The sequence below is a fragment of the Protopterus annectens genome, chromosome 12.part0, assembly GCF_019279795.1.
Source record: "Protopterus annectens isolate FY-2018-M chromosome 12.part0, PAN1.0, whole genome shotgun sequence".
NCBI lineage: Eukaryota > Metazoa > Chordata > Ceratodontiformes > Protopteridae > Protopterus > Protopterus annectens.
This window is the reverse complement of record NC_056746.1, coordinates 191,932,004-191,955,858: the sequence shown is the minus strand read 5'-3', so window position 1 is coordinate 191,955,858 and position 23,855 is coordinate 191,932,004. Positions and strand designations below refer to the sequence as shown.

The following is a 23,855-nucleotide window of genomic DNA, read 5'->3' as shown; positions in this document are numbered from 1 at the left end:
CCAATTTCTACTAAACTTCGGAGGCTGAACCTGTAAAAAATCTTTAACAGTCTGCATAGACTTAGCCTTGTCTTCCATTTTCTTTAAGACTGCCTCAACAGGAGAACCAAAACCCACATCAGATTGTAAAGGAGCATCTAAAATCTTTGTCTTAACATGGTCAGATAAATTCTGATCCCTCAGCCAGGCGTGCCTGCGAAGAACTGACCCAGTGTCAGCCACCCTAGACGAGGCCTGTACAGCATCAAAACCACATTGCAAAGAATGCTTACCCACCTGTTCAGAAACATGTACTAAATCTTGTAACTCTTTACACTCAATACCTTCCGCCAGAGCATCTACCTTAGACTTCAATTGTGAAAGGAGATAGTTTTGGTATTTCAACATGTGAAACTGGCAATTCAAAGCCCTCATAGCTAGGGTGGAAGAAGTATAAACTTTCTTTCCCCATCTATCCAAAGCCCTGGCCTCTATCTGGAGGAACGGATTTTGACAACAGAAGCCTTAACACCTTTAGGCCCCTGACTAACAGTTTCTGGGTCTGCCCTAGGACTCTTAAAAAGATACTTATGAGCTTCAGGCACCCTATAATACCTATTCGGTTTAACAGGAGCAGGAGGCAAAGAATCAGGATTAAGAGAAGCCTCTGCAAAAACATCTTCCACCACATCCAGAACAGGAGGAATAGCCAAAGGCCTATGCTGGGGTAAAAACAAAAATTCCCTAAGCCTTTTCCTGGAATCAGAGAAGTCCTGACCTTCCCACTTAAAATGCTCCCTCATGGAATGAAGAGTCTCTGAAAAAGAAAAATCCTCAGGAGGAGAAGCAGAAGGAGTAGAATCATCCACATCAGAATCAGAATAAGGAGAATACTCCTGCAAGTCTTCAGCCAAAGACTCTGAAACATCCGAAGCCTGCTCAAAACTCCCTAGTTCAGGTTCCACCCTAGGTCTCTTATCAGGAGGGGGCAAAGAACCTCTAATCAAAGTAATCAAATCTTCTGCCATTTTAAGCATATGCTTCTTGGGCACAGTTCCTGAAGAACTAGGGGTGACACCAAATGAAGCTAAACCTGGCCTGCCTCTGGGGGAAGCCTTGGAAACAGAAGGAGAGGGCCTAACCACCCTAGGAAGGGAGGGGAGTATAGTAACCTGAGAAGCCCCTTCAGCCTGACCTGCCTCCTGAGAGGCCACATCTTGCAATAACAAAGTCTCTCCCTGGGACTCTAAAGAAACCTCCGGCGGAACCACCGGCTCCACCGACACCTCTAAAGAACCGGCGTCCGGTACGGACGGTTCTTCTAGCCTAGGTTTAGCTGCTTTGTCCTTGCGCTTCTTCGAAGAAGCGGGCGTCGGAGCATCCAACGGCATTTTATAATTGCACCGCTTCCCGAAGACTAACCTGGCACAATCTAATCTTCTCTTTATAGTGCGCTTATTAAATCTAGCACAACAGCGACACCCAACAACGTCGTGCTCAGGCCCTAAACAAGGAATACACAAAGTATGATAATCTCTATGCGGTATCTGTTTCCCACAAGAAATACAGTTATTCACTTTTTCTGACATCCGGTAAACCACTGAGGCAAGAAAAAACTAAAATATTCCCCAACGGGGTACTTAGCCAACTTTGACTCTGTCAAACTCCGAATTCGAAAAATTTCAGAACGCCGAACGGCACTTGCAACGCTGCTTCTGCATCGGACCATGCGGCAAAAAAGACTGAGGACATGACGTCGGTCATGCGCATTTGTACCCTGACGTCCTGATGTCAGTCAAATGCGCCTAGACCGACGTCAGCCTTATACTTTGATATTCGGGCCGACCGAGGACAGCGGACTACCCAAGAGTAAGGACTGCAGCAATGTGAGATGAAGAACATCTGTCTCAGGAGAGGATGAGAGAAGACAGGTGGATTAACATTGTATTCTGCTGAAATTGCTGAGGCATGTATCTTAATGGAAGAGTAAGACAGGCCATTGTGGAACAATTCTGCCAAATATTCCAGTATATGTGCCATGTTCATCACTGTCACATCTAGGCCCTTTGTTGTGTTCCAAGTGTGAAATCTTTTCCATTTTGCTGAATATGCCTTCCTTGTGGAAGGCCGTCGAGCTTCCATAATAATATCCTTCACTCTCTGGGATATAGCTTATCCTGAGGAGGAGTCATGGTATTTTCCAGGCAGTTAGCTGCAAGGTTTTCAGGTTGGAATACAGAGTCTTGAAATTGTGCTGCGTCAGTAGAAGTGGCCATAGGGGGAGAGGCCACGGTTTCGTCTGTGACATGCTCTTTAACAGTGGGTACACCAGTGCCGTCTTGGCCAGTTTGGAGCTATCAGAATCACTCTGGGCTGCTCTGTCCTGATCTTCAGTAAGACCTTGGTCATTAATGGGAGAGGTGGAAAAGCATACACTGTTAGAGCTTTCCAGCTAGAGAGAGTCCACTTTCCATGCTTGTGGGTGGTATGTCCTTGAGCAGAAATTCTTCAGTTGATTGTGGGGGGAGGCGAACAGATCTATTTCCGGCCTTCCCCATGATTGTGTTATGAGTAAGAAGATGTCTGGGTGCAGCATCCACTCGTGTGCATCCATGATATTTCTACTTAAGCTGTCTGCCAGTATATTGTCTTTCCCTGGTACGAACTGGGACTGCAGCTGTATATTGAGTTTCAAGGAAAGTTCCCATAGATTCATTGCCAGTCTGCAAAGAGGGTAGGAATGGGTGCCTCCTTGCTTATGTACCACATAACTGTGGTGTTGTCTGTCCTTATGAGTAGGTGGCCTTGATGAAGAAAAAGTTTGAAGACCTCGATTGCGTGCATCACTGCCAGCATTTCCTTTTGGTTTATGTGCATGCGCAGCTCTCTGTGACCATAGCCCTTGGACACATCTGCCCTCCATGTGTGCTCCCCAACCTTGGTCTGAAGCGTCCGTAGTGATGGTTTGGTTGGCTCTTGGCTTGCTGAAGGGCAACCCGCTGTTCGACTGGCAGGCTTGAGCCCACCACAGAAATTCCTTTTGGAGGCATGGAATGAGTGGGATCAAAGTTTCTAAGCTGTGACTGTGCTGAGTCCATAAACTCCTTAGGTACCATTGTAATTTTCTCATATGCAGCCTTGCTTGTGGAATCAGAAGAATGCAAGATGCCATGTAACCCAGGGCCTGCAGGATTTTCCTTGCAGTCAGCCGAGTTTGTCTTGTCAGATTCTTGAAGTAATCCGGTGGTAGTTTTTGTTTTTCTTCTGTGAGAAAGGCCATTTGGGTGGTTGTGTCTAGATCCACACCCAGAAAAGTTATTCTTTGGGATGGAACAAGTCTTGATTTGTGGATGTTGACTGTATATCCCAAGGCCTGCAGTAGGTGGATGGCACAATCCAAGTCCTTTAACAAAGTTTGCTTGCTGTCCGCTTGTATAAGGCAGTCGTCCAGATATGGGTAAATTTGAATCCCCTGAAGTCTGCAGTGTGCAATTACTGATGCCAAGCATTTCGTGAATACTCTGGGCGCAGTAGATAAGCCAAAGGGCAATGCTGAGAATTGATAATGCTCTGACCCTGCAAGAAATCTGAGGTGTCTTCTGCAACTTTGTCTGATAGGGACATGCAGGTATGCCTCCTTGAGGTCTAGAGTCACCAGCCAAGACCCCTTGCCCAGCATGGGAAAGAGTTGCTGTAGAGTCAGAATTTTGAATTTTGGCACAATGAGGTAAGTATTCAGTGCGGACAAGTCGAGAATAGGCCTCCATTAATTTTCTTTTCTTGGAACAAGGAATAATCTGGAGTAAAATCCTTGGCCTTGTTCTGAAAGAGGTACTTTTTCTATAGCTTTCATTTGTATTAAGTTGGAAATTTGTTTCAAAGCCTCTGCCCTCTGATTTGGTGGCAGGTCTGGCATGCCTTTTCTTTTTGGCAATGTGTGGAAATGGAACCTGTATCCTTGGTCTATTATTTGCAGTGTCCATGAGTCCCTTGTAATTCTGTGCCAATTTTTTGAAAATAAAGAAAGCTTTCCGCCCAAGGGTGCTTCTAATTGAGCCCTGGTCGGCGGAGTCAAAACAAAGTCATTGAGTCTGTCCTGGTCTAGCAGTTGTAGTTCCTGCACTACCTCTCTGGTTGGGAGGTAACCATCGACTGCCTCTGTAGGAGCCTCTAGCTTGCCCTCTACCTCTGGCACGCCTATTCCTGCCTCTCTGAGATCTGTCCGAGTCCGGAAAGGACCAATTCTTAGTAGGCCAATTTCTGCTGAATCTCGGTGGTTGGACTTGCAGAAAGTCTTTGACTGTTTGCACAGATTTTGCCTTTTCTTCAAATTTCTTTAAGACCTCTTGAGCCGTAGAACCAAATAATTTTTGCTTTTCCATAGGAGCATCCAAAAGCTTAGCTTTAACATGGTCTGGCAGAGATTGTTCCTTCAGCCAGGCATGCCTACGTATGACTGCACCTGTCATAGCTGACCTACATGAAGCTTCCAATGCATCATAACCACACTGCAAGAAATGGTTACTAACCTGCTGGGAGTTATGTACCAGATCCTGAAGGGATTTGCGATCAAGGGGTTCAGAAGAAGACAGTTTCTTATGTAATTCATCTAACAAATACTCTTGTTGGTACTGTATCATATGAAATTGACAATTTAATGCCCTCATGGAAAGAGTTGCAGAAGTATACACTTTCTTACCCCATCTCTCTAAAGCTCTGGACTCCCTTTCAGAGGGTAGAGGATTTCTAGCAGTGGTAGCTGCAACCCCTTTTGGGCCCTGGGAAATAGTTTCTGGATCAGCGGAGTGGGCCTTGTACAGGTGTAGATGCGAGTCCGGGACCCTGTAGTACCTATCAGGTTTGGCAGGAGCCGGAGGGAGAGAGTCAGGGGCTGTACTAGCATCAGAGTACACATCATCAATGACATTCAAAACAGGAGGTATAGCTAAAGGCCTATGCTGAGGTAAATGTAAAAAGGTCCTTAATCTCCTTCTAGAATCAGAGAATTCCTGACCCTGCCATTGAAAATGTTCTCAGTGTAATGTCTCTCCAAAGGAAAACTCTTCAGGAGGGGAGGCAGAGGGAATAGATTCTTCAGCATCAGAATCCTCGTAGGCCGAATAAGCCTCCTCCTAGTGGTCTGACAGAGAAGAGCCATCAGTGGACTCATCTGAGGAGTGAGGGTCAGAGGGCTCAACCCTGGGCCTTTTGTCTGGAGGTGGTTGAGAGCCCCTGTCTGGATGAGGTTGAGAACCTCTAATTAAGGAGATAAGATCCTCTGCTAAACTAAGAATCTGTGAGCCAGTAGAAGGTCTCAGAGGTAACCTTGGGAGACAAAGCTTTAGTAAGTTTAGCAGCTTTAGCCCTAGAGAAAGCCTTAATGGACATGGATGCAGGAGGTCTGGCTGCACCACGTGCAGGAGTAGACTTGTCTAAAGGAATGGTGTCGGAAGGTTCCTGGACACCAGTTTCAGAAGGTAATTCAATAACCAACTCGGCCGGGGCCTCCGGGGCCGAGGTAGTCGGTTGTGCGGTTTCGGTAATCGGAAGTACCAAGGACTCTGTTTCAGCCGAGACAGAGACACTCGCGGTAGGGCCTGACCGGGGTTTCAGCCGAAACCGCGGCCCGCGTGTTAGTCCTTGTCCTTCCATTTCTTAACTAAATGCGAAGTCGGAGTCTCCGACGGCATCTTGTAAGCAAAACTAGCCCCAAAGAATTCCTCTGCAAACTCCGACCGACGTCTAAGAGTTCGTCGGTTGAAGGAAGCACAGGCTGAACAGGCCGAGACATCGTGGTCTGGGCCTAGGCAGGGGAGGCAGTAAGAGTGGAAATCCTTATGAGGTATTTGTTTCCTACAAGTTAAACAATTATTAACTTTATCTGACATCGGCTGAGGCAAGAAAGAGTCCCCAACGGGGTACTTAGCTTTTTCGAAGTCTTCGGTAGCTGAATCACAGGAGCTGGCCGACCGGCACTTGCGAACTGCTTCTGCTTCAGGCACCACGCGGCAAGAAAGAGAGGAAAATGGCGTCGGCTGATGCTTTTATACCTCAGACGCTCTGACGTCGGGGAAAGTGCGACATCAGCCTAGGCCAGACCCAGACTTTGGAATCCGGCCGACCGAAGGGCTGCCTGAGGCAGGACAACCCATATGTGATGACTGCAGATGCATCCTTGAAGGACATCGGACAACTGGTGCCGGAGTCACGGCCTTAAACTAAATGCCAAAAAATGTATAGTCATCCCCTTTGGGAAAAACAAAGTACCCACAAATTATCACAGACAGCAACCCACTCAGTACGGAAAAAGTAAGAGACCTAGGGACCCAAGTCGACAGCGACCTCTCATTTTACACCTACATTGCCAAAGTGGTTAGAAAAACATTCTACCTTGCACACCTCATCATGAAGGGATTCACATCCAGATCCAAGGATGTCATTGTACCCCTATATTCCTCCCTCATCAGACCCATGATTGAGTACAATGCCCCATTTGGTATGTACCTCACCCGGCATTTGCAACAGCTGGAGAGACCACAAAAGTACCTCACCAAGAGGATCAAGGGTCTACAACATATGTCTTATTCTGCCAGACTAAAGAAACTTCAGCTCTATTCAGTAGCATATCGCCTGCTCAGAGGTGATCTCTGCCTGACGTACAAGGCCATGTCAAATCAGGATCTGATGGACATGCTCCACCTCAAAAAATCCAAATCCATCAGGACCACAAGAGCTAAAGACTTAAACCTCGGCACAAGTATGAATAGGACATGCTGGCGGGATAGATTCATAACCCAGAGGCTTCCCATGCTTTGGGAAAAGATCCCAGTTCGTATTAGGTAGAGCCCCTCACTGACTCTCTTCAAGAGAAATCTTGATGAGTGGATGGGAGATCGTAAGTTTACCCCAGGGGGTCACATCTGTGTCACTGCTAGACAGGGGCACAGTAAACTAATTCTATTATATAAGGGGACCTTCATTGTGTCACTACTAGACAGAGGCACAGTATTCTAAATTTATTCTGTACATTTTTTGTACCATTTCATGGGGTGGCAAAAGCCACATCACTATGGCTAGGCTTACAAATGCCCCAGGGCAGATAGCCTAGTACTATACTATGAAACTATGAAATTACTTTGTCTCCAGTTTCTGGAATCCCCTTTCTGACAAAGGAGTTTCTTTCAGAATTTTTCATGCAGACCTAATACTTTAAACCTAGGAGATATTTTTCTTTGCACATATCATGTGAAGCTTTTTCTTTAATCTCACTATACAAGCCAATACTTTGAAAACTTATCAGAATGCCTTGTGAAGTTTTGCTGCCTCATCATCCATCAGAAAAGTACAGTTGTGTACACTTAGCATAAACGTAGATGTCAGAGTGCACTCACTGTTGCAGTCATCACACTTGGGTTATTCTGCCTGCCGGTAGCCCTCAGTCGGTCCAAATAACAGTGTCTTGGGATTTCTGCATCGGATGCAGTCGCCTCTTCCATGACATCAGGGCAGGGGTAAAAAACACACCATTACATCAGTTTTTCTTGCCCCAGATGTCAGCAGCCCCGAAAACAGGAAGCAATTACATGGTGTGGAACACCTCCAGTAAAAAGTAAATACCATAGCCATAAGATATGGCCAAAAAGAGTAACGGTAGAAAGTATAAAGAAATCAGGGGGCTGGAGGGACGGTAACCAGGACTGCAACAGTGAACACACTAACATCTACATTTATAAGTGTACACAACTGTACTATATTTTTCGTATTTCACTGCTGCAGTCAGCAGAAGCCAGTGTGGTACAGCGGTAGCGTTATTGCCTCACAGCAAGAGGTTCTCCCGTTCGATTCTCGGCTGGAGTGCCTTCTGTGTGGAGTCTGCATGTCCTCCCAGCGGTCGAGTGGCCTCCGAAAGACATGCGTAAATGGGCGTGCCTTAGCTGAATGTTGGGCATCGGGCTGGCAAATCGGCACCATAAAAAAATCTGCCAATCATTAGCAGACCGGAGTTCTGTTGTGGCGACCCCTAACCAGGAAAAGCCGAAAAGACAAACTGTTGCAGTCAGCACACTTGGGTTGATTCCCAAAGCTGAGGAAGGGTAGAGGCAGTCAAGAAGTATAAGGGCTGGCTAGCAGGCCTTGTAAGACTGCTGTGGTAAATCCAGCTCTGGACTTAGAAAAAAGACAGGCAAGTGGTAGTGCTTGGTGAAGGTGTGTACAGAGCTCCAGGTTGCAGCTTCCAGGATGTCCCTGGTAGGGACTCCCCTGAGAAGTGCTGTAGAGGTTAAAGTAGCCCTAGTGGAATGAGTTCCGATACCTTGTGGGATAGGTTTTTCATGGTGTTTGTAGCAGAAATGGATGCAGTGTGCTATTCATTTGGAAATTAATTGCTTTGAAATGGCCTTGCCCTCTGCTCATGTGGCAAAGCTGACTAGTAGCTGGTCAGATTTTCTGAAAGACTTAGTCGTGTTAAGGTAGAACATGAGCTGTCTGTGCACATTCAAGGAGTGCAGGATCCTTCCCCCTTTATTCTGAGGATTAGGGGAAAAGGTTGGTAAATGGATGGATTGGTTTAAAGCCAAACTGGACACCACCTTGGGCATAAATGATGGGTTAGTCCTGAGGGAAACCCTGTCAGCATGGAAAATAATTAAGGGTTCCACAGCTATTAGAGCCTGTAACCCAGACACTCTTCTTGCTGAAGTGATGGCTAGAAATAAGGCTGGTTTTCCAAGTAGCAGCAGACTCAAAAGGGGGAAGCGTGAGCTTCTGTAGTACAAAGTTAAGGTCCCAGGCAGGAGTAGGAGCTCCCCTCAGGAACTGTTTGATCAAAGGGTGAGAGAAGAGGGGTGGCTCAGTATTGTAATGAGCCGAGATGGCAGAGGTATGAATCTTAACTAATGAGAAGGACAGGCCTTTGTGGAGCAGCTCTGCTAGGTAATCTAGGATTTGGTAAGGTGGGCACGGCCGTGGTCCTTACCTTGAGACTAGCTCCAAGAACAGTATCTTTTCCACTTTTCTGAATAGGATTTCCTAGTACTAGGCCTCCTGGCCTCAAGGATGACATACAGCACTTGTTTGCTGAGGGTTGCTGGTGGTGTATTCAGGGAACAAGCCAGGCTGCAAGGTTCAGGGTTTGCAAATGAGGATGCACAATCTTTCCCTCCTGCTACGGCTGCAGGAAGCGTATCTGATGTAGGTGCCAGAGTGGCACTGCTGTCAGACTGCGTAGGAGTGGGTACCCAGTGCTGGCGTGGCCAGTCTGGTGCAATAAGGACTGTCCTTGGTCTGTCCTGTTTGATCTTGAGGAGTACCTTTGAGAGGAGGAGATGTGGGGGAAGGCATAAATTGAGAGGCTTTCCCCATGTGAAGGATAGGGCATCCACTTTCCATGCTTGGCTGTGGGGATTTCTGGTGCAAAATTTGCTCAATTGGTTTTGGGGGTAAGCAAAAATGTCCACCTCTGGTGTCCCCCACCTTTGGATTAGAAGTTTGAATGAGTTGGGTTCCAGTTTCCACTCGTGTGGGTCCAGAAGATTTCTGCTTAAGTTGTCTGCCAATGAATTTTGTTCGTCTGGCAGGAACTTGAACTTGTAGGTGCACTTGGTTGCTCTAGGCTGTATTCCACAGAGCCATGGCTAACCTGCAGAGGGTAGGAATGAGTTCCTCCTTGCCTGTTTATGTACCACAACTGTGGTGTTGTCTATCAAGAGTTGTCCTGGAAGGAAAAGTTATTTGAAGGCTGTCAGAGCATTCTGTACAGCTAATATTTCTTTTTGATTGATATGCAGGTGAATTTGTCCTGGATCCATTTGTCTTTAAAGAATTTGCCTGCCATGCGAGCCCCCCATGCATCTGATGCATCTGTTGTCAGGGTTTGGGCGGCGAGGGGTTGAGTGAAAGGGAGTCCATTGTTGTGGTTGCAAGCCTCTGCCCACCAAAGGAACTCTGCCCTTAGACAAAGAATGATTTGTGTTTCCAGGTCCTGAGAATGTTGACACCAGAGACTTAAGTACCATTGAAGTTTCTTCATATGCAGTCTTGCATATGGAATTAATAGAATGCATGAGGCCATGAAACCAAGGGCGTGCAATATTTTTCTTGCAGATAGCTGGGTATCGGTGGCCATTAGTTTGAAGTAATTTGTCAAATAAACCTGCTTTTCTGGCGTGAGGAATGCCACCTGGGAAGTTGTGTGCATGCCTATTCCCAGGAATACAATCTTTTGGCTGGACACCAGATGTGATTTCTTTTCATTGATGGTATATCCCAGAGAAGTTAGAAGTCTCTCTACAAATGCCAGGTGCTGAAGTAGCAAGTCCTGACTGTCCGCCTGAATCAGACAATCATCCAAGTATGGATAAATTTGAATATTTCTCTGCCTTCAGTATGCAATGGCTGGAGCCAGGCACTTTGAGAATACCCTGGGCGCAGTAGATAATTCAAAGGGAAGTGCAGAGAACTGATAGTGTATGGAGCCTGCCCTGAAACGATGTGAAGATAAGCTTCTTTTAAGTCTAGGGTGACTAGTCAGGAGCCCTTGGCTAGCACAGGAAGCAGCTAGTGTAGTGTAAGCATTTTGAATTTTGGGACCACCAGGAAGGTGAGAATGGACATATCCAGGATAGGGCGCCAAGAGTTCTCTTTTTCTGGGCACCAGGAACAGTCTGGAGTAGAAACCCTGTCCCCTTTGCTTTATTGGAACAGTTTGAATAGCCCTGATACTGAGAAGAGAAAGTACTTGCTTTCGAGCCTCTGCCACTGGTTTAGAGGAAGGTCAGGCAACCCGCTTGGGGTTGGCAGTGAGTGGAAGTAGAAACTGTATCCCTGGGATACAATGTTTAGGACCCATCAGTCCTGGGTAATGGACATCCAGTTGTTTGCATGCAGGGCGGGTTTTCCTCCTAGGGGTGCAAGTACTTTGGCATGGCTGGGAAGGATGCTAGACAAGTCATAGTGAACTTTTTCCATAAGAGGGTGGGCTTACCACTCCCTGCTTTTTTTTTTTTTGGGGGGGGGCACTCCATTGTTTAGATCTCTGCATATCCTGAGACTGTAGTCTTAATAGTCTGTTGCCCCTGGATTTGGACTGAAGGTCTGGGATGGAATGGAAAGGACCAGTTTTTAGAAGGTCAATGCCTACTGAATCTAGGAGGCTGCACCTGTAAGAAATCTTTAACAGTTTGCAAAGATTTAGCTTTTTCCTCCATCTGTTTAACTACTGCTTTTGTGCCAAACATGCTTGGTTTAATGGAGCATCTAGTAATTTTGCTTTGACATGATTTGGCAAGATTTGTTCCTTCAGCCAAGCATGCCTTCTGAGTACAGAGCCAGTGACAGCAACCCTGCAAGATGCTTCCAAGGCATCAAAACCACACTGCAAGGTATGTTTACTAACATGGTTTGCAGAATGCACTAACCTCTTGTAAATCTATTTTCTGCACAATTTGGAATAAACATTTTTTTTTTGTTTAATTAGTTCCACAATATGCTGCTGGTACTTCAACATGTGAAACTGGCAATTTAAATCTCTAATGGCAAGAGTTGCAGAGGTATATACCTTCTTACCTCATCTGTCTAAAGCCCTAGAATCCCTGTCCGAAGGGGTAGGGTTTTTGGCTGTAGTAACCTTAATACCTTTAAGTCCCTGGGAAATGGTCTCTGTATCCGCAGTGGAATTTTTAGAGAGAAATTTGTTAGAGTCAGGTACTCTGTAGTACTGGTCAGGCATTCTAAGAGCTGGTGGTAAAGTATCAGGGGTAAGACTGGATTCCTTGAAGACCTCTACAATATCCAGGACAGGGAGTATAGCTGAAGACCTGTGCTGAGGCAAGTCTAAAAAATTCGAGTCTTTTTGGACTGTGGGTAGTCCTGGCATTCCCAGCAGAATTGCTCTCTTAGTATGCAAGATTTCACCAAACGAAAAGTCCTCTGGAGGAGAGGCAGAGGGAATGCATCTGAATCCTCATAAGTAGATAAGAGTATGTCCTGGTAATATCAGAGGGATCAGAGTCATCGGACTCATGGTCTGTAGAATCAGAAGGAAAATCAATTCTTTGTCTTTTAGAGGGGGAGGCTGGCTTCCCCTAATTAAAGTAATACGGTCTTCAGCCATTCTAAGCATTTGTTTCTGTGGCATGGGAGCTTGAGAATGCGCTTTGGTCGTCTGTTTCCTAGGCATAGTGTGAACTCTGAGCCTGAGAAACTCGGTAGTTTGTCAGAAATGAAGTAGTCGGTTTAATACGAACACCACAAAAGTAAAAAAACGTCTCTGGAAGAGTGCTGTTGCGTATCCAAAAGATTTATTAAAATGAAGTAAAATCACACAAAATTTCAGAGAGATTAGCGCTTTCGGGTGTTAACCCTTCATCAGATAGAGAACAAATGTTACAAAGCAATATTTAAAACAATGAACAGCCAATCAAAGACTAGTAAATAACCCGCCTATTTTTTAAGGTGGGTTTTATGGGGACAACATCATTTAGCCCTGGATTCCTATGTGCCATGAATTCTATAATCTTTCTAGACTCAATTAACTCTGTATATTGTTTGATGTCTCCTCTCTTATTTAGCCTCACATTGACTATAGCCCTAAAACCAAAACAATGAGTGGGGTTACCTTTTATATGTCTGAAAAGGGCATTATGTATATCATTGTTCCTAATACTGGATAGATATTGTAAGATCCTTACTTTAAACATATTGTTAGTCTTGCAGTTCGCTAGGTATACAATGTCTTTGGTTCTACAAGTAGCCCTAGCTTTTAATATAAATGTTTTGTTGGTGGTGGGATGTACAAAGGTAGTGTCCTGAAGGATATACGGGCAGGCCTTGCATATACCACATGGCTTACTGCCCATAGATGAAATAGGGGTAGCACAATCATTAGTGTGTTCCCCACATAGAATATCTTTTAAACTCTTGTTTCTCCTATATCCAAACATTGGAGACGGACCAACAATTGTACCAATCCTATCACTAGTAAGAATGTTCCAATTTTTCTTAATCCCACTAATTTCTTTAATGTTGCTACTATATGTGAACATAACCTTAGGTCTGGAGTCACGTGTTTTTCCATTTGGGGATACATTCAATTCTCTAGCAGGCCGATGTAGCCAGGGTTTGTATTTGTGCCCCCTTTTTTCTTTATTTTTCTCTAAAACGTCTTTAACCATTGCCTCTTTATATCCCCTTTCAACAAATAATCCTTTTAAGTTATCTAGTTCCCCATTGAAACAAGTATCATCCATACAAATCCTAGATATCCTGGCTAATTGTCCTTGCACTATGTTGGAAAAAGTATATCGTGGGTGCATGCTGTCAAATGTCAAAAATGTATTTTTCCAACATTCCTTCTTATGCAGGCTTGTGGAAAAACCTAGAATAGTTTGTTCTATAGAAATATCTAAAATGTCTATTTTAGTGTATGATGTTTCCTTCGTAAACCTGAAGAAATCCGTGGTGGAATGTAGGAAAGTGATAAAAAGTTCTAATGAAGTGATGTCCCCCTTCCACAAAATAAAAACATCATCCACGAAACGCTTATAAAGTGCAATATACGGTTTCCATTCATTGTTAAGAATATATACATTTTCCCAAAAGGAAAGCACTAAATTTGCATAAGTGTTTGCACAGGGTGTGCCCATGGCTACACCCTGTGCCTGCCTATACACTTGCTTCAAGCCCAGGAATACATTGTTCTCCAAAACCAACTTTTACATGGTTGTAATCTGAATGATGCTGTGGTCTGTAGCTCCACTGTCCTTCAAGAGTGTACTAATGGCCAAAATGCCATAGTCATCATTAGACAGTGAAAAGGCTCTGCACATCGAGGGTAACCATAAGGTAACATGACTTGGGAATGGCCCTCTTTCCCCAAGTGCCTTCAAGAATCCCCCCGTGTCAGTCAGTATATTCTCCATTTGTTCAACATATGGTCCAAGTGCAATCTCCAACCTGTCAGGCATTCTAAGAGCTGGTGGTAAAGTATCAGGGGTAAGACTGGATTCCATGAAGACCTCTACAATATCCAGGACAGGGAGTATAGCTGAAGACCTGTGCTGAGGCAAGTCTAAAAATTAGAGTCTTTTTGGACTGTGGGTAGTCCTGGCATTCCCAGCAGAATTGCTCTCAAAGTATGCAAGATTTCACCAAACGAAAAGTCCTCTGGAGGAGAGGCAGAGGGAATGCATCTGAATCCTCATAAGTAGATAAGAGTATGTCCTGGTAATATCAGAGGGATCAGAGTCATCGGACTCATGGTCTGTAGAATCAGAAGGAAAATCAATTCTTTGTCTTTTAGAGGGGGAGGCTGGCTTCCCCTAATTAAAGTGATACGGTCTTCAGCCATTCTAAGCATTTGTTTCTGTGGCATGGGAGCTTGAGAATGCGCTTTGGTCATCTGTTTCCTAGGCATAGTGTGAACTCTGAGCCTGAGAAACTCGGTAGTTTTTGTCAGAAATGAAGTAGTCTGTTTAATATGAACACCGGAAGGTCAGAATACACCCTCAGAACACTGCCTGCACAGCGGCTCCAGACCCATCCAAGTTAGACATCCACACGTTTCATAGTCTAAGAAGCATATTTCGGCATACCGGACTCTGAATGGGTCTCAGTAGACGCCTGTGAATCTGTAGAAGCAGGTATCAGGGGCTGCGAAGGCACCTCACGGAGTACCGGCAGACTGGTGACTAGCTTAATGGAAGCATCGTTGGCAGTTTTGGACCTATGCGGTCCCTGTCTTTATCCTTACGTTTTTTCAGAAGATCGGTAGTAGGATGGTTTATCAAAGCCATTTCGTAATATGGATAATGAGAGCAAAAGAATTTTGCAACAAAGATAGCTCAATGACAAATAGTTTGGGCATTAAGGCACAAAAAGTACAGTTTTGTACCTACCATAAATGTAGATGTTCGAGGATCCCCATTGCTGCAGTCCTTACTATTGGGTATAGTCCGCTGTCCAGTCGGCCCGAATACCAGAGTATAAGGCTGACGTCGGTCAGGGCGCATTAGACTGACGTCAGTACGTCAGGGTACTAATGCGCATGACCGACGTCATATCCTCAGTCTTTTCTTGCCCCAGATGTCAGAAGACCCTAAAAAGACAAGGCCCAAAATACCTGCACCAAAAAATATATACAATATATACAAGAATATATACAAAAATATCAGCATGTAATCTCACCTACACAACCACCCCTAAACACAGAGGGGAAGGAGGGAGGGTAAATTGGACTGCAGCAATGGGGATCCTCGAACATCTACATTTATGGTAGGTACAAAACTGTACTATGTTCTTCGTTCCCCATTGCTGCAGTCCTTACTATTGGGTAGAATCCCAAAGCAGAGGTAAGGGAGGCTGGCAAATCATAAAGAAGTAGGAGCTGACAACATGCCTTGCAAAACAGCTGTGGCAAAACCAGCCCTAGACTTAGAGTAGATAGGAAGGTGATAATGCTTAGAGAAAGTATGCACTGAACTCCAAGTAGCTGCTTCCAAAATATCCTTAGTTGCCACCCCTTAGAAATGCTGTTGAAGTGGCAGTAGCCCTAGTGGAATGAGGCCTAATCCCAGCTGGAATCTCCTTGCCATGATGGGAATAACAAAATGCAATGCAAAAGCCAATCCACCTAGAAATAGTTTGTTTTGACACAGGCTTGCCCTGAACTCAAAGCAAAAGAAACAAACAACTGCTGAGACTGCCTAAAATCCTTAGTCCTGCTTAAATAATAACGCAATTGCCTGTGTACATCTAAAGTGTGCAAAATCTTTTCCCCTTTATTTTGGGGTCTGCATAAAAAGTAGGCAAATGAATAGTTTGGTTTAAAGCCACACTAGAGACCACCTTAGGCATAAAGGAAGGATTAGTACGTAATGATACCCTATCCTTATGGAAAATCAAAAGGGCTCTACTGCCATAAGGGCCTGCAACTCAGACACCCTTCTTGCAGAAGTAATAGCCAACAGAAAAGCAGTCTTCCATGACAAGTATTTCAATTCAGCAGTAGCCGCAGGCTCAAAAGGTTGTAGAGTAAGTTTTTCCAACACAAAATTGAGATCCCAAGCAGGAGTAGGAGCTCTACGTGGGGTCTTATATTCTTTGCCCCTCTAAGAAACTGCTTGAACAAAGGATGCGAAAACAATGGTGGGTCACAATCATAGTGAGCTGAAATTGCTGCAGCATGAATCTTAATGGAAGAGAAGGACAAACCTTTGTCCAATAACTCAGTAAGATATTGAAGAGCCACACTCAAATTAGGCTCAGAAATCTCCAAATTCTTTGCTGTACTCCAAAATAAAAATCTCTTCCATTTTTCTGCGTACACTTTCCTTGTACTAGGTCTTCTAGCTTCCATAATCACATTTAAAACTTGTTGAGGAAGTTGAGACCTGCTGTGTTTCAAGAGAGAATATGCCAGGCTGTTAGATGAAGAGAGTGAAGCTTGACATTGAGCAGATGACCGTCCTTCTGAGATAACAGATGAGGAATCAGAGGTAAAGGCCATGGAGGCTTCTTTACCAGACTCCGTAGTAGTGGGTACCAGTGTTGCCGAGGCCAATCTGGAGCTATCAAAATCATCCTTGGCCTGTCTTGTCTGACCTTTAATAGTACCTTTGGAAGAAGAGGCAGAGGTGGAAAGGCATACACATGAAGGTTTTTCCAACTGAAAGACAGAGCATCCACTTTCCAAGCTGTGTGATGAAACCCCTTTGTGCAATACTTTGGCAGCTGGTGGTTTAGTGGAGAAGCGAACAGATCTATGTCTGGAGTTCCCCATGACACTGTCAATTTCTGAAATACATGAAGATCCAGTTTCCACTCGTGGGGATCCATGATTTGTCTGCTTAACACATCTGCTAAGGAGTTCTGTGCTCCTGGCAGAAACCTTGCCTGAAGAGTTAGTTGCAAGCTTAGCCGTCTCCCATAAAATCATTGCTTGCCTGCATAGAGGATAAGAATGTGTTCCCCCTTGCTTGTTGATGTACCACATGACAGTTGTGTTGTTTGTTAGAATCAACACCTGCCCTGGAAGAAGTAACTCCTTGAAAGCCATTAATGCAAACTGGACTGCTAACATCTCCTTCATGTTGATATGTAGATGCTGTAGTCTGGCAGGCCACTTGTCTTGTATCCACTTTCCATTTAGATGAGCTCCCCAAGCAATGTCCGAGGCATCTGTCGTTAAAATCTGACTCGCCTCTGGCCGGGTCACAGAGAGTCCCTTGTTTAGGTGACATTCCTGAGCCCACCACAAAAATTCTTTTTGAAGGCAAGGTATTATTTGAATGACAGTGTCCAAATCCTGGCAGTGCTGTGTCCATACATTTTTGAGATACCATTGTAGCTTCCTCATATGCAGTTTGGCATTGGGAAGCACCAGAATACAAGATGCCATGAACCCTAATGCTTGAAGGACTGTCCTTGCAGTCAGCACGGACTGATGAGATAGTTGATGGAAGTAAAGTGATAGACTCTTGTTTGTCCGGGGTTAAAAAGGCCATCTGGGCTGCTGTATTCAGTCTCACACCCAGAAAGTACATGTCTTGAGAGGGTACTAGACTGGACTTTATTTCGTTCACAGAATACCCTAGGCATCTTAGCACTGCTATAACATATTCCAGATGCTGTAGAAGGTCTTCCTTTTCTTGAGCCAAAATCAGGCAGTCGTCCAAGTAAGGATAGATTTGAATTCCTTGTAGCCTGAAGTAAGCTATCACTGGAGCCAGAACCTTTGTGAATACTCTGGGCGCAGTAGATAAGCCAAAGGGCAATGCAGAGAACTGATAATGAGAATTTCCAGCTCGAAACCGCAGATACTTCCTGCAACTTAGCCTTATAGGCACATGAAGGTAAGCTTCCTTGAGATCTAAAGTTACCATCCAGTGATCTTTGCCCAGCAGAAGTAAAAGCTGTTGTAACGTCAACATCTTGAACTTGGGAATGTCCAGATAAGTGTTGAGGAGGGATAAATCCAAAATTGGTCTCCACGTGTTCCCCTTCTTTGGTACTAGGAACAGGCGAGAATAAAATCCTAGGCCCCTCTCTGATACAGGGACTGGCTGAATGGCCCCCATCTGGAGTAACTGAGAAACTTGCTTGTGAGCCTCTTTTCTTTGTGGAGGAGGAACGTCTGGCATGCCTTTGAAAAGGGGCATGGTATGGAAATAAAATCTGTAACCGTGGTGAATGATATCCAACACCCATCTGTCTTGAGTAATTAAATCCCAATTTTCTTTGAAGAGAGACAATCTTCCTCCCAAAGGAGCTGCCAGACGAGAATCTACTGGCAGCTGAAAAAGCAGGTCATTGGGTCTGTTTACGAAAGGACTGACCCCTGCCCTCACCAGAAGTCTGAGCAGGTGAACTCCCTGTTCTAGGCCTAAAAGAACCTTGAGCCCTGCCCCTACCACGTCTAGACGTACCCCTAGACTGGGAATCATAAGCAGGATATGTCCACCCCTTAGCAGGCCAATTTCTACTAAACTTCGGTGGCTGCACCTGCAAAAAATCTTTAACAGTTTGCATAGACTTAGCTTTGTCCTCCATTTTCTTTAAAACTGCTTCCACAGGCGAACCAAACAACACATCAGACTGTAAAGGAGCATCCAAAATCCTTGTCTTAACATGCTCAGCTAAATTCTGATCCCTCAACCAGGCATGCCTGCGAAGAACAGAACTAGTGGCAGCCACCCTCGAGGAGGCCTGTACAGCATCAAAACCACATTGCAAAGAGTGCTTACCCACTTGTTCAGACACATGAACCAAATCCAGCAACTCTTTACACTCAATACCTTCCGCCAAAGCATCCACCTTAGATTTCAATTGTGAAAGGAGATAATTTTGATATTTTAGCATGTGAAACTGACAATTCAACGCTCTCATGGCTAGAGTGGAAGTATACACTTTCTTTCCCCACCTATCCAAAGCCCTAGCCTCTTTATCAGTGGGAACAGGATTTTTAACCACAGAGGCCTTAACACCTTTAGGCCCCTGAGAAACAGTTTCTGGGTCCGCCCTAGGACTCTTAAACAAATACTTATGAGCTTCGGGCACCCTATAATACCTATCAGGTTTAACAGGAGCAGGAGGCAAAGAATCAGGGTTCAGGGAAGCCTCTGCAAAAACATCTTCCACCACATTCAACACAGGAGGTATAGCTAAGGGCCTATGCTGGGGTAAAAACAAGAATTCCCTAAGCCTTTTCCTGAATCAGAGTAATCCTGGCCTTCCCATTTAAAGTGCTCCCTCATGGAATGCAGAGTCTCTGAAAATGAGAAATCCTCAGGAGGAGAAGCTGTAGGAGTGGAATCATCCACATCTGAATCAGAATAAGTAGGATACTCCTGCAAATCTTCCGCAGAAGACTCAGAAGCCTCTGAACACTGTTCAAAACTATCAAACTCCGGTTCCACCCTAGGCCTCTTATCAGGAGGGGGCATAGAACCTCTAATCATAGTAATCAAATCTTCTGCCATTTTAAGCATATGTTTCTTAGGTACAGAACCCGAAATGCTAGGAGAAGCCCCCACTGAAGCTGAACTTGGCCTACCTCTCAAAGAAGTTTTAGCAACAGAAGGAGAGGCTCTAACTACCTTGGGAAGAGAGGGAAGAACAGTTACCTGAGAAGCCCCCTCAGCCTGGCCTACCTCCTGAGAAGGCACATCCTGTAACAGTAAAGTTTCTGCCTGAGACTCCATGGAAACTCCTGGCAAAACCTCTGGCTCCACTGAGCCTTCTAAAGAACCAACGTCCGGGACTCCCGGTTCATCAACCCTAGGCTTCGCTGTTTTGTCCTTGCGCTTCTTGGACGAAGCGGGCGTCGGAACATCCGACGGCATTTTATAATTGCAACGCTTCCCAAACACTAACCTGGCACAGTCTAACCTCCTCTTAATAGTGCGTTTGTTAAACCTAGCACAAGAGCGGCAACCAACAACGTCGTGCTCAGGCCCTAAACAAGGTATACACAAGGTATGGTAATCCCTATGAGGTATCTGTTTCCCACAAGAAATACAGTTATTCACTTTTTCTGACATCCGGTTACATACTGAGGCAAGAAAAAACCAAAATGTTCCCCAACGGGGTACTTAGCCAACTCTGCTTCGGTCTGAAACTCCGGTTTCGGAAATATTTCAGAACGCCAACCTGCACTCGCAAAACTGCTTCTGCATCGGACCATGCGGCAAAAAAGACTGAGGATATGACGTCGGTCATGCGCATTAGTACCCTGACGTACTGACGTCAGTCTAATGCGCCCTGACCGACGTCAGCCTTATACTCTGGTATTCGGGCCGACTGGACAGCGGACTATACCCAATAGTAAGGACTGCAGCAATGGGGAACGAAGAACATCAGACAGAGAGGAACTTTGTGGTCTGGGCCTAAACAAGTGACGCAGTAAGAATGAAAATCTCAGAGGTATTTGGCTTTCTATAGGCAAGACAACTTAACTTTTTCTGACAATGGTTAGAGCAAGAAAAAAGGATCCCCAATATGGTATTTAGCTTTAGAAGACTTCAGGTTTGAAACTCTAAAAACGAAAATTTCAGGTAGCGGGCCAACCGGCATTTGCGAACTGCTTCTGCTTCGGGCTCCCGCATAGCAAGAAAAGTTGATGTAATGGTGTCGGCTGCATGTTTTATACCCCTGACATCATGGAAGAGGCAACAGCATCCGACGCAGAAATCCCAAGACTCTGGTATTCGAGCCGACTGAGGGCTACCTGCAGGCAGATAACCCAAGTGTGATGACTGCAACAGTGAAACACGAAAAACATCTATTATGTATACAATGGCTCCTAAATGCATTCCTTAAAGGTCTAAACAGTGTCTGGGATAAGGTCATGATCTGAAGGACATCATAAACCATACCCTGCTAATAATACATCAGATGTACATCAGCATCACCCATGCATTCCCCAAACATCCATGACTTATTGCTTACTTCCTTTAGATCACGAAGCACAATCACCTCACATATAATCACTCTCCAGACTGTTGGCACTTCTAAATCCTTCCTCTCCAAAAAAAGAAATTAGCACTTTAAAATCAGATAGGTAAAATTCATATCCATGACTTGAAAGAAAGCCCCTCCTTGGGCTTAAAATCCTAGCCAAGATTGTAACTTTCCACTTTTTCCCTAGGTATTAATCATTCTACATACAACAGCACCTGCAAGGAAGTAAAACTGCCAAGCCACTGACGTGTTTGATAACAGGAAAAGTCAACACGCTCTCTCCAATTTATTCCTATTTCCACTCATTTAACAAGAAACTGTTGGCATTTGCTTCAGTCAGAGATGGGGAAAGAAACAGAGAAGTGACAGTGCAGTGAACTGCAGGAACAAGTACAAGTTTCTATGGTTTCAGGTGTAAGAATATTGCATCTAATGATTAACCTTTTACATCACAGACTAAACTCATACTTTAATGGCATTAGAAATGCCCATCATTCTCTTTAAAATAACCCAAAATAAAGTACACTCTATGCACTTTAAAGTACAGAAATACCAACAACATGAAAGCAAATGATTCACTCCTGCCACATTTTGCAAATTGTTCCTTGCAAAATATTCCCATCTTTTAAAGTGTGCACTTTTACCTTGCCTAATAACAGGTCTCTCAGATGGCTTGGCTGACAGAATACTGAGCAGCTGCTCCAACAGATCAGACAGGTAGCAGTCATCAGCCTCCCGTGCTTCCTTTAATGCTGCGTCATCCTCTTGTTTCCCAAATACCTTATCACCTGATGATGGGCTTCCAGGTGCTGTATTGGAGAGAAAAATCCAGTTAGATGGCGGAATGTACAGAAGTTTAGCACTGTCAAAACTTATTTTTTTTTTTACTACAGAATGACTAAGCAAATCCAAATCTGTCACAGTATTTACAGAATACAACTGAATGCAACACACTGGAGGTATCAGACAGACTTGGATTTTTACATGCATTACAATCAGACATCTTCAAATGACATGAATCGACATAAGCAATTAGGGCAACTGGCACAGCATCTTCACAAAATGCCAGATCAAAAAAGTTGGTTCAGAACTTGTACAATAGAGAAATTAATGAAAATGTACAAGCTTACTTGGGTTTAATTCCCTATTTCCCTTTCAGTCTTTATGCCAGATTCTCAGCTTGCCAGTAACCATCTTGCACTTGTGCTTTCTAGTCATAAATTTTCAATGATTACTGACGGAAAAATCACAACCTAAAGCCTTCTGAGAAACACTGACGAAAGCAATGTCAGAGCAGTACTTGGTTGTTAGATCAGGTGCCCAGAAAGCCTTGGCTGCAATGTTAAGCTACCAAAAGATGTCATTTTGCAGTTTACAAATTTTCGAAAGATGTCAACACCAGATTTTATTTGGGGGGGGGGGGGGCAGATTTGGCACAACCTACATAAAAATCGCCAGACATTTAAATATTTTGACCAGATTAAAGAACAGGAGCCACTGCATGATGCCATCCAAACAGGTGGAGAGGGGAAAATTGCAAGTCTCAGAGAAGGGATTTTTCACAGATCAATTGGAATGGCAAGAATAATCTGTCATCAGTAACACTTCTTGGAGAGTCTACAACTGAAAAAAGCAAAACAAAAAAGAAAACTGTTAAAGGCTCAAAATGACTAACACTTGGGGGTGAGAAAAAAATGACCAAGCTACTCCTGGACAATGTTCATGAAGACATTTCTGAAGCAAGCACAGAAACATGCCACTCTACTGGTGTGGCCTTTTGCAACATAACAGATGGTTCCATTACCTGATGACAAAAATAATGCAGCTGACAACCTATGCAAGAGTTTACTTCATAACAGATACTTCTGTTCCTCTAGAAGGGGAGATGCATTAAAAGCCATTTTGTTATGAATTCATGCAGATTTCAGGTAGAAAGTGAAATGGTAGAGCATGCCCAGGGTGTGTAGGGCCAGATCCTTCCCAAGATTCTGCCACAGTGAATACAGGAAACTTGACAGTATTATGGACAATTTTAACATCACTGAAAGAAAATGAGAGACTGTTCTATGGGACACACAAACCTTGTAGAAGACTGGGTATGTTTCCATACAAATAAGGTTCCAGTCCCCCCCCCCCCAAGATTCTGTTAAAAGAGATGACCACCAGAAAAAGTTTACCATGGCATTAACTTTGAAGCTATCCAATCAACCTCTCAATGTCTTGCAGCAAGAAATCTGGTCAAAGCCATCAATCATGAGGGGGACAAAGGACCAAAAATAGGAACAATTTTTAAATATTGCTCTTATAAACTTGGAAAATTTATTAGTATTATAGGTTTTGCATCAACAAGAATTTTCTGCAGGGTATGAAATCAAATTCAAATGTCTGTTATTTTCTGACTTTAACCCTCAATATTTGCCAGTGATTTACCAGAAAAGGGTTTTCATCGGGGGGGGGGGGGGGGGGGGTAAAAAAAAGAAAAATAAAAGGTCACTGTTCCCCTCTACTCATCACTCAGACCCATTATAGAGTACAACGTCCCTTTTGGTATGTACCTCACAAGATATCTACAACTGGAAAGGCCGCAGAAACATCTCACAAACAGGATTACCGGCCTCAGATGCCCTACTCAGACAGTCAAAAAACTCCAGCTTTACTCAGTCACATATCGCCTACTCCGAGGCGATCACTGCTTAACATACAAAGCTATATGAAACCCAGAGCTGTTGGACATGCTCCACTTAAAGAAATCCCAAACCTTCCGAGCTACACGCTCTAGGGACCTGCACCCAACAAAACATGCTGGAGGGATAGCTGTCCCAGAGACTTCCCATACTCGAACAAACTACCTATCGATATCAAACAAAGCTCCTCAATAGCACTCCAAAAAAAAATCTTCATTGGATGGGAAATAGAAAATTCAC

General features: G+C 44.4%; 1 protein-coding gene across 1 annotated transcript in view; it reads right to left on the bottom strand.

Annotated features, from left to right (window-relative positions):
- Positions 1 to 23,855, bottom strand: part of PLK1 (polo like kinase 1) — a 592,954-nt gene that overhangs the window by 265,911 nt on the left and 303,188 nt on the right. The window contains exon 10 of the mRNA XM_044089232.1: positions 21,576 to 21,740. Coding sequence (XP_043945167.1) covers positions 21,576 to 21,740 — 165 coding nt within the window. The remainder of the gene's footprint in view (positions 1 to 21,575; positions 21,741 to 23,855) is intronic.